At 36.7% G+C, this 11,815-nt stretch overlaps 1 protein-coding gene across 2 annotated transcripts in view; it reads left to right on the top strand.

The window, feature by feature from the left end:
• scara5 (scavenger receptor class A, member 5 (putative)) overlaps window positions 1-11,815 on the top strand; it is a 77,872-nt gene that overhangs the window by 39,577 nt on the left and 26,480 nt on the right. For both annotated transcript variants that reach the window (XM_055149805.1, XM_020918218.2), the window contains exons 5-8: window positions 762-940; window positions 1,925-2,051; window positions 2,471-2,639; window positions 10,791-10,871. In XM_055149805.1, the coding sequence (XP_055005780.1) occupies window positions 762-940; window positions 1,925-2,051; window positions 2,471-2,639; window positions 10,791-10,871 (556 nt within the window). The remainder of the gene's footprint in view (window positions 1-761; window positions 941-1,924; window positions 2,052-2,470; window positions 2,640-10,790; window positions 10,872-11,815) is intronic.

Genomic DNA, 11,815 nt, shown 5'->3' with positions numbered 1-11,815 from the left:
TCATTAATTAGTATTTATTTAACTCTTATTAATCTCTATCTCCCCAAAAGCTTATTCTGCTTTTAGTTAGACATTTACACTTTCCTATTAATACACTCCTTATTAGTATGATACTAGGTCATTTTTGTATATGAATTATGATTCTAATAAGCTGGTTTTGTTAAGTACTAGTAGCAGAAGAAATTTTGTTTTTAGTTATTTGCACTAAAAGCTTTTTTGAATCATAATTCATGGACAAAAGTATAGTATCATATTAATAAGCAGTAATAAGGAGTGTATTAATAGGAAAGTGTTTGTAAATGTCTAACTAATAGCAGAATATGCTTATGAGGAATTTGACAATAATAAGTGCTGAATAAATACTAATCAATGACAAATTACCCATTTACAATTGTGCTAATTAGTGGGTAGTTAGATATTAAAAAGTGTTACCCTATAATTATAATAAAACTTGATCTGAGATTCATTTTAAGTAAGTTAATCTTTTAGTTTAAAAGTTTAACTTTAAATTAATCTAGTCCAAAATAAGAATGATTTATTGTGTAATTGCTTACTGAATCCTGGATGCCAATTGACACAATACTTGATGTGAAGCTTTTCTTTTTCTTTTTTGCTTTTGTTTGTATAGTCCAAATTGCATCACCAGTTTCCTCAAAGAGCTTTCCAGAAAGAGTTGTATTCAGATTAACCAACAATGACAATTATGCACGATCCATGAAGTAATCTGATTATATAATTTGTCTCTGTTGTGTCCATGCCAGGGCCTGGAGATGGAGCTGAGGAGCATGCAGGCTCACTCCCTTCAGTCAGAGGGTTACCTGGTGCAGCTGGACGACAGGCTGTCCTCTCTGAGTAACTCCGCCGGGCGAAACCTCACCAGTCTGTCTGCCCAAGTGACCCGTGCGTCGTCATGGCTACGAGATCAGGACTCACAACTCAGGTAACAGCTGAGACTTAAAGTGTTTGACTGGTTGGACTACTCATTTTACTAAAACGCAATCAAGATTGTTATATGTAAGATTTTGTTAAAATGCTACAACTTTTTTCCCCCGTTTGGAAACATTTTAGGCTTCAAATTTTACTTCCTGGTTGGAAATTATGACATCACTCTTACTTACCTAGCTACCAAGTTTATACATTGGGCCAAAACTCCTCTAATGTACGCAGAAATTATTATTTGATGAATAAAAATATAAGAAAACACCTTTATTTTGTTGAAATCGTGTTTAAACTATCAGAAAAATGTATTTCGTAATTTCTCTTGTGATTTGTAGATTATGCTACTTTAGTAGCCTGATTCATCAGCTGGTTTCACCTCGTGGAAACTGTCTGACCTCACAGCATTAGCATTCATTTGCTCACGAATCACTGCTATTTGGTCATGATGTATGTAATGCACCGCTAATGGGACTAGCTGGTATATTAAGCTTTTCCCAAGTCCCTTAGGAAGAAGGGCAATAATGTCTTTCCCCTTGATAAAATTCGCTAAACATTCTCTTTGTTCCGGCTTTAAATCCTCAATCTCGGGAATTGTTGCCAACACAGAATGTATGGCTCTTTGCTGATTGGCTGGTGCACGAACTCACACTTCTTGCAAACCGTCTAATGTATTTCGTTTCCTGACCTAGTCGCTGGAGAGAAATGATATCAAGCGGAGGCACTAGGTGGCTCCAGCCTGGCTAGAACTTTAGGAAAGTGTGATGTGACTATTGAACTCTCTTGAATGGAACTCTCTACTTTGTGTAATTTTCAGCATATTTTTTTGTTTTACTTTTCTTTGCAAATTGCTTCTTAATTGGTATTAAACTATAATTTATATTTACAACAGGCATTACCCCACCATTTTAAGTAGAAATTAGAGAGAGAGTCATATGCATGAAAATAAAAAATAAGAGCAAATTATGAAGTGTCTTATGTCTTACAGGGAAACCTCAGGACACATGAGCAGTTTGAGGGAGAAGCTGGATGAGGTGAACTGGATGGTGGGAGCTGTCAATCACACCTTCACCAATGACATCAGCATGCATCACTTAAAGATACAGGACCTGCAGGTAAGTTAGGGAACATTACATTAACACAAGTTTTCTATTGATAGCTCATGCCATTCTAGATCCATTATGTGTGTTACTTGCTTGCAAAAAAAAAGGGGATACACCTGAGTAACAGTTGTTTAGTCTGTGTGTTAATTTTTTTTTTTTAATCATGTTAATGTATGAACAAAATGTATTTACTTAGCTTCACTAGATACTTACAATTGTAGGCAAAAAAAAATGTAGGAATAGAGCTAATGTATTCCTACTATTATCTTATCTATTTGCTTCAATAGTGACATTGTTATATTATCGCTTAGTACATTAGTCCTAGAAGTTTAAATGATTGGATTTTTTAAATTATTTTTGACTAACATAATACATTTTTTTTTAATTGTTGAATTCAAAAAACTCCTTTATTTTTTCTTTTACATTTCCAGGTTCAGATCAGTAACATTACGGAGGACACCAGCAGTTTATGGGTGACTCACGTGCACACAGAGGCCCAGCTCAGAGCGGAGATGGAGATTCTAAACACCATCACCGAGGATCTGCGCCTGAAGGACTGGGAGCACTCCATGGCCTTCAAGAACCTCACTATTCTGGAAGGTTAGCCAAACTCTGCATTCACGCTATTCAAAGCTCCACAGACCTTCACTGTTTAGCATAAGAGCCCTGACTTTGAGACCTGTATTCACGTGGGACATGGCATGTCTCCAGCAGGACCTCCACACACTTGACTCTGGGTCAATTAGGCGCCGAAGGACCACTTAACATTTCAGCTCCACAAGAAATCTCTTCAGTGCAGTCAAAATCTGTGTAGGGCTGTAGCAGGGAGTTTGCAAGATCCCAAATACGTTCCAATACAAGTGTGTTATCATTTTATTTTTTGTTTTATTTTATTTTTATTTAATGAGAAGGTCCCATTGAGATTCAGATTTTTTTCAAGAGAGACCTGGCCAAGATAGCAGCCAACATCAATGAAATCACAAAATATCACATTATTATAAAACAATCTGCATCTCTCACATTTAAGAGGTTTTGGGTCAAATTTGATCCAAGATTGAATATTCAGATTAATAAAGTGCAGATTACTCCCAGTTGTAAACAACTATTTTTTTTACTTCACTTGACATGTTTGACCAGTCTAATAGTAGACAGTTTTGCCCATTTTGCAGTTTTTTTTTTACTTCAGGGCAGCCAACATCATCAGGTTAACTGGTTACTGAAAGTGAATGGTCGCCACTGTACATGTCATAGTAGTATAGTAATATCCTAGGATCTTGGTCCATGTTATGCTGTTTTCTGATCTATGTTTTGATCTACACACAAACACTGCGTATTTAAGCTGAGTTCTTCTCTCAAACTGAAAACTCTCTGTTCCACCTTGTGATGTCATGTCGTAATACAGGAAGCGTTCAACTGTTAACTTGAAAACGACCTTTAACTTCTTGGGTTCAGTAAAGTGTATTTAAAAGAGCCCAAGAAGTTAAAGTACATAAAAAGACAAGATGAACATCTTTGGCTTGAAAACGACCTCTTCATAGCATCACAAGTTGGAACAGAGCATTTTGAGCTTTGGAAATGTAGACAGACTAATAATAAAGGATTACCCAAACTTGTGGGCTTGTAACAAAACACAGCTCTAGGTATTTGGTGAAGTAACAACATTCTAACATGGCTTAAAGCTCAGAAAAGTCAATTTGGCCTAATATAAGACCTTTTAAGGATAAAGTTACTGGCAAAAGTTTCAGGTTAGGCGCCAAGACCCTTCACACGAACAAGTGTAAAATGAAATTATTGAGTTTGCACCAGTTGTTTATAGAAACGGTTGAAGAAAAAATATCATCATTATTGGAAGGATAAATGTTATGCCAACAGCCAAACAAAATCATGCTTATCTGTTATAAGTCATTGTTAGTGAGGGACATTTTGCCCAGTACAAATTTGAAAAACAAGAAAAATCGGCGTGAACATGATGAGCTCATGGGAACCTTCTGAACACAGTGCGTCTGGGTATAAAAACTGTAACCGTTCTTCTGCTACGGTTCACCTATAAGTCATTAGTGTGATTGAGTTCTTCTGACCCTCACATGCTAACACTAGGATTTTTTCCCTGAGGTCCTAAACATATCCAAATGTCTATTCTCCAGTCTGTACAGTCCTGATTAGCTCTGACATGGTATGCCTCTTCCCGCTGCGCTACAATACGACTCTCCTAAAATTCGAATGGTAGTGCTATGACGCCATTCTGGTATGGGACGGGCCCGATGGCTGACTGATGGAGATCTAAAGGGCCCCAGATCTTGTGCCTGTGTAACATGTGGGTGGGATAGATGGTGCCTGGAAACAATTGTGGGGTAAATTTAGGTCCAAAAAGAAAACTCAAGTACTCAGCTTTGTCATTAGCTGGAGCTTGTTTGTTGTTAGCTGATGATCACCTCTGCCAAGAAAAGTTTTACATCTCCATCCATGTTTAAAATCCTCCTCTCTTGTTTTGTTCAGTTTGGCTGTAATTTGCCTCTGACTCACACCAATCTTGTTCTTATGGTTCTTGCCCAGAGCCTTAGTGTTGTCCTTTTAGATCTCAAAGTACAATAACTTAGTATAAGACATTAAAACAAACTTAACTTAAAGTTCATATGAGACCATTTGTTTTCACACCTGACTTCTCCCGGCTGATTTCAGGAATTCAAATTATCTTTTCAAACTGTCAAATGAGTGGCTTGTGTTGCAAAAGACACATCAGGTTTAGGATCATTAAGCGTCTCCACTCAATAATAACTATATTTATTTATAATTTATTTGTGTTAAATTGTTCAAAGTCGCTTTATTTATACTTTGCACCTGAAGGTTCTGCTCTGTCAGAAGCTCTGTTACTCAAGTTAGTCTTTAATCTGACATTTATTTTAACACAGCCTGACCAGAAAGAGCAAATTTGGTTGGAACTCTATCAGGTGATATGATTTGTCTGTTTGACATAAAATTACAATCAGAAGTTAGCATTAGTCAACACTTTTTTAGTTAGTCACTCTCACCTTTTTGTTGAAAACCAAACTAAACCGGACCACAAATGCTCATATTGATCAAAGGCTCCTGAAAATGTACTGGTTTAATCTTTTATATTTTTTCCCTTTTTTTAATCTTAAAATGTTTTGGTCTGTGTTTGCTGATTTGTGCATTGTGTCCCCATGTTAACCTCTGAACATTCTGCCAATAGAGATTAATTTATGGATATTAATGTCAAAATATCCATAAATTCAAGTTGTTAATATAAACATATGGTCTGGTCACAGTATATAGAAAGTGGGTTTTAATATTAGAACAATACTGCCTTCTGTAGTGCTGGTTTATGTTTGTTGTTTCCTTACCATTGCTGGTATGTGCTGTCCGTTACCATTGTTGATATCCTTATACAGTTCTGTTACCAAACTAAAACAGTGACTCTTCGTCCACACTTGTAAATAGTTCATAGTTCATAGTTTAATGTAAAATGTCTGAAAAATTCTAAATAAAGCTCTTTGTGTTAGATTAGAAGAGGGGGGTGGGATAAAATACATTTTCTTCTTCCCACTCCTTTTGGGGCCAGTTTTAGATTTTTTGTTGTTGTTATTTCTGCTATGATTTCATTAATGTTATATGTTCCATTGTAAAAGAATGTAAATATCTTACTTGCCCAAAATAAATACATAAATCAAATCAAATCATGTAGAACACCCGAGAGTGAGGCCAATCTTACCATATTCATACACAGGAAAAGTATTTGAAGCATTGATGAGAGTGTGCTGTGGTTGGAGACTCAGAGTTACGATTAACAATAATAATTTAGTTTTAATTATATTGTGTTGGTCCACAGCAGAACATACTGAAGCTGTAGGGGTAACTCAATCTCTTTAGTTGTGACCATGCGCCAGGACTCCACTCACTGTACAAATATCCCCTCATCCAGTATAAGTCCCTTTGTCATAAGGCCTCCAGGCTTTTCTTTGAGCCGATGACAAGGTGCCACAGTGGATTATGGAGTGTGATCTGAATCTGCATTTTTCTCTCCAACAATTGTGACATATAAGAGTTTTGTTGAGTGACTTGAACAGAGCACAAGTCTGGAAGCATTTACCCCCTCAGTGTCGCCCCCTGATGACCGTTAATATGTGCTTTTGACTGGCATGTTTGCTTTAAAGTGAGAAGGCTAATGGCTCTGTCACAGCTAACAGTCACTAACATTGAGTGAATATGAAATGTGAGCAAGAATTTAACCAACTCTGATCGGACTAAAAAAATTTCTGTATTTGTAAGCTATAACCCCATATTGTGGATGTATTATTTTACTCTTTTCTAAGACATTTAGACATACAGGGGTGCGTTCACACTTGTCCTGGCTTGGTCCTGGATGGAGCCTAATTTAGTCCCAATGTAGACTTGGTTTGGCCCTGTTTTAGTCATGGATTAGTCTTGGTCTTGCCCAGGTTTAGATCCAGGTTTAGTCTCACTTTTTCCAAGTTGATGTTGCTTAGTTAAGTTCTTATGCTTGTAAGCTTGTACGTATAAATAACATACACAAAAAGGACATCAGGTTTAACAAAATATACAATATAAAATATACATTACAGCTTACTAAAAATATATGGTAACATATATATATACACACACACACACACACACATATATATATATATATGTGTGTGTGTGTGTGTGTGTGTGTGTGTGTATATACATTATATATATATATATATATATATATATATATATATGTGTATATATATACAGTCCCTGACGAAAGTCTTGTCGCTTATCCATTTTGTAGAAACAAAAGCTTATAACCTGACTTTAAATTAATCGATTGGTTTTAGAAATGTCTCATATGAAAGCTAAAACCCTCCAAAATTATGCTCAATAAAATAAATTTGCTTCACTGAAGAAAGATTGATCATTTAATGAACACAGAAAGGTCAGATTTTGGCAAGACAAAAGTTTTGTCGCCTATAGAAAATTGAACAAATAATTTACGTCAAATACAAAAATATGTTGCATAACGTCAGTGAATTAAGTAGTGGTGCTGTGAGATCCATATTTAATATCTTGTATGACTTCCATGAGCTTGAAGGACTGCATCCATGCGGTTCGACAATGATTCATACAATTTGTTGATGAAGTCATCAGGAATAACAAAGAAAGCAGTCTTACATGCCTCCCAGAGTTCATCAAGATTCTTTGGTTTTGCCTTCCATGCTTCCCCTTTCATTCTACCCCAGACATGCTCAATGATGTTCATGTCTGGTGACTGGGCTGGCCAGTCTTGGAGCACCTTGATCTTCTTCGCCTTGAGAAACTTTGATGTAGAGATAGAAGTATGCGATGGAGCACCATCCTGCTGCAAAATTTGACCCCTTTTATGGTTGGGAATGTAAGAGGTAGCTAATACTTCTTCATATTTTAGGCTATTGATATTGCCTTCCACCCTGCAAATGTCTCGCACACCCCCAGACTGGATGTAACCCCAGACCATGATTTTTCCACCACCAAACTTAACTGTTTTCTGGGTGAATCTTGGATCCATGCGGGCTCCAGTAGGTCTCCTGCAATATTTGCGGCGGCTGTGATGTAATTCAACTGAGGATTCATCTGAGAAATCCACCTTCTGCCACTTTTCCAGTGTCCATCCTTTTAGCAGGCTGTGGGCCTTGGCAAATGCCACACGTTTTTTTAATTGCCTTTTGTTTAGTGCTGGTTTCTGTGCACTGATTCGACCATGGAGGCCATTTCCAGACAGAATTCTACAAACTGTTCTGGTTGACACAGGGACTTGAGGTGACCAGGCCTGGTGGAGCTCTGCTGCAGTGGAAAAGGGGCTGGCCTTGGATTTTCGAATCAACAAACGGTCCTCCTGAGCAGTTGTCTTGCGGGGTCTGCCGGACCTGGCCTTGTCAAAAACATCTCCAGTCATTTCAGATCTTTTTCTTATTCTTTGTACTTGACGCTGAGACACATTGAAGGTGTCAGCCACCTCAGCAGTGGATCTGGTCTTCAGCCTCTTGATAATTAACGCTTTGGTCTCAGGGTGGATCTTAGGCATGTTGTCAGAGGTCAAGTTGCAGTTGATGTGAAGGTCTGGTGTGCTGGGGTTCTTTTTATACACACCCACTAACTGAATGATCAGTAACTGATCACAGGTGAGGCTGTAGTCTAGGATTGGGTGCATCATATGACAAGGTGACAAGACTTTTGTCTTGCCAAAATCTGACCTTTCTGTGTTCATTAAATGATCAATCTTTCTTCAGTGAAGCAAATTTATTTTAGTATATTGAGCATAATTTGGGAGGGTTTTAGCTTTCATATGAGACATTTCTAAAACCAATCGATTAATTTAAAGTCAGGTTATAAGCTTTTGTTTCTACAAAATGGATAAGCGACAAGACTTTTGTCAGGGACTGTATATATATATATATATATATATATATATATATATATATATATATATATACACATATATATATATATATATACACATATATATATATATATATATATATATATATATATATATATATATATATATATATATATATATATATATATATATATACACACACACACACAAACATATATAACTTTACAAGGTATTGGCACCAAGGCTATAGAAATCCATTTGATACTCAGTATATTGTCCAGTGTACTTTGATTTCAGTTTGACATTGTTCTGCAGTACAGATTGCCAATGCTACCAGCAAATAGTGAAAAATATTTATACTTGAAAGATGCTTCCAATCAAGTCTGATATAAAATCTTTATAAATCCTAGCATTAGACTCTGAGTGCTCCTTTGTAAGCATTACAGTGTTGGTAAATGTTTTGTGAAAAGCTCTGTTGGAACATCCCTGTAATGTTGTCTTGCGTGTGAGCGGGGAAACACTTACAATAGAAGCCTTCACAAATGGAAATCACTTCATCTGCTAAGGATTGTATCTCAAACCCTTTATCAAAACAAATGGTTTACAAACTCAAAGCCTGCTTTAGTTCATTGTCTTCTGTTTAAACCCATTTTCTGACTTCACTTTTGTCCAGATGGTCCAGGTTACCATGATCTGTATCCTCACATGACAGTAACTCTGAGATTAGCTTGTATCATTTGTCATGTTTATGATTTTTTTTTAAATGCATTGGCCTTCAACTTTGTAACTCATCCATATAAGTTTGACATATACAGAAGATAGTATTGTGAATACTAGAGGCTTGGTCTGTTTCCACTGCAGTTGTGTTTTTCAATGGAGATTCCCAAAACAATGTTGTCTTATTATTGTTATTGTTGAAATATTGTCAGACTCCACACAGCTTTCTGTCAAATAAAACTAACTCATAACATAAACTAGTTAGCTGTACGGGCACCAGTGTTGACAGACTTTTCCTGATCAAAAACAGTTCAGAATCAGGAAACCCACCTCATCTGAACATGATAGGGCCTTGTCATACTAAAATTGCTTTTTTAGTGAATATGTAATGTCTCCAGTATATGATATGGTGCGTTCCCATCATATCGCTTTCTAAATAAGAGAATGATGTCGTGTTTTGGCCCTGTAATAACACTAATTCAAACCAGGCTGAATAAGGTGGATTTCCCCCTTTCTTTCTCCAAGCACTGTAGAAGTTAGAACATTGCATAATGTAGATCCAGACAGGACAAACATGGGGGCAGTAACAGCAAAGAATAAGTAACATGATAAGGTGATGCAAATTTAATGAGGAGATTAAGTTTGTTTATTTAAATAAACTTAGCTATTATTAAAAGCACTGTAGCTGAGTTTTGCTAAGTGAAAAATGTCTCAAACAGAACTAGTTTGCTGTAGTCCAAAGTTATTCTTCACTTATCTTTCACATCCTAATATTCACCACAATTAGTTTATCAGCACTTGTTTTGATTGGGTCACGTTGGGGTAAGCTTAGCTCATGATTTCCTTCTGTGTCCAGTAGGGTTTTTGTAGCTTTATAATATTTTTGCTTTGCTCAAATAAAAAAAAGTGAATTATTTTTAAGTTTAAGTATAGTGTATAAGAAAAGTATTCAGGACATTAAATTATAATTACTATTTCTACCCCATGGACACTCTAGGCTTACTTCTATGTTGTTCTGTTTCCACTGGCTGCTTGCACCTGGAGTTTAAAATATGTCTGTGGTCCCGCTGTGGAGCATCAGATGAGCTCCATTAGCCCCTGTGGTTTGAGCTGGACAGTATTAAACCCCAGAGTGAAGTTCCCACAGGGCCCATCTATGCAATATGTGCTTTCTATGATCTGTTCTATTCTTTAGCAAACCTGCTCCAAGTCAAACACCACTCTGGAGAGAATCCTGGGCCAATTGTAAGGCCCACTTGAGTTAACTGCCGCCTCATTGGGATTATATGTTTATTGGCAATATAGTCTAATCCAAGCAGAAAATTACCAAGAGAATGGGAGACTGATAAGTGTAAACAGATGCACTGTAAACAATGCAAATTCTCTGTGATGAAACAAATCACTGCAAAGGAAACATAGTAATAAAAACATAAAAACAGCTTTTTTTTTTTAAAATAAGTAATAAACTTTTTTTTATCTGCTAAGTTTTGATTTTACATGATCCTTTACTGTATACTCTCAAACTGTTGCTTGCTATAATAAAGGAAGAAGTATTTGTTGAAATTTTGAGCGCCCTTTCTGTGTCCCATGCATTTTTGTGGTCAGTAAGCATTGCATCACTTCATGTCACCAACATGTTTTTCATTTTTGTGCAGGGCCTCCGGGACCAAAGGGAGAGAAAGGTGATAATGGAGACCAGGGGCCCCCAGGGGCACCCGGACTGAGTGGACACAGAGGTGAGTTCAACAACACAGTTCTGGCGTTCCACAAGAGCAGAAAAATATACATTCAAAGACCATTTCAAACACAGACGCCAGAGCACTGCATCTCACTGTCTGTGTTTGATTTACAGTATCTGAGTTGTAACATGAATGTATCCAAACAATGACTGTCCTTCTGTACCCAGACAAAAGTTCGTATGATTGATTTGTTGGTTACATAATGTTCAACATGTGGAGAGGGATGATTTATGTGTTTTAGAAGAGTTCAAGATGAGATAAAAGTCACTCAACTTTGATTTTTCAAAGATGTTCTTTTTTATTTTTACCTAAAACGATTTGATGACCAATACAGTTACACCAATAAAATAGTCTTCACTCCATTGTCTTGCAACAATCTTGAATGTTTTACTGCTGCTGTTCAGTCTGTTATTTTAGTGATGAGAAATGTTCAGGTCATATGCGATAAATCAACCAACAAGAAAGGATTAGGTGTGTTCGAGATGTTCAGGGAAGTATCATCCATCTATGTCAATTTCCTTCAAAACCACAGCATAAAGCATTCAATCCCAGACCAGTGTAAAATGTGATTCATATGAATCCATATGTCAGGAGTGTGTCAGCCTGGCACCTCCTCTGTCATCCTCTGTACTCCTCTTCAGTCGGCACACTGTAAAATGTTCCCAAGATGTTTCCATGCAGTACTATATTACGTTAGTGTTGAAAAGATCCTCCCTTGTACCAAGCCTCGGTTGTTTATTTATGAATATAGTGAATACAGAAAAGATGATTTTGGAAATAAACAGAAACAGAGCCAACACAAACAATTTATTTAAATGTAATGTGATGCAGGGGGTAAGGCAAAATGAATGAAAATGTCTCAACTTGTTCCAACCGCAAGGAGTACACAATTAAATTTGGTGAAATTGTTATCATCATTATTTGACTTAAAGGTGATCTAT

The sequence above is a fragment of the Boleophthalmus pectinirostris genome, unplaced genomic scaffold (assembly GCF_026225935.1).
Source record: "Boleophthalmus pectinirostris isolate CB_2022bp ecotype Guang Dong unplaced genomic scaffold, ASM2622593v1 HiC_scaffold_13, whole genome shotgun sequence".
In the NCBI taxonomy this organism is placed as follows: domain Eukaryota; kingdom Metazoa; phylum Chordata; class Actinopteri; order Gobiiformes; family Gobiidae; genus Boleophthalmus; species Boleophthalmus pectinirostris.
The sequence above is the reverse complement of the archived record's forward strand: the minus strand, read 5'-3'. Positions and strand labels throughout refer to the sequence as shown.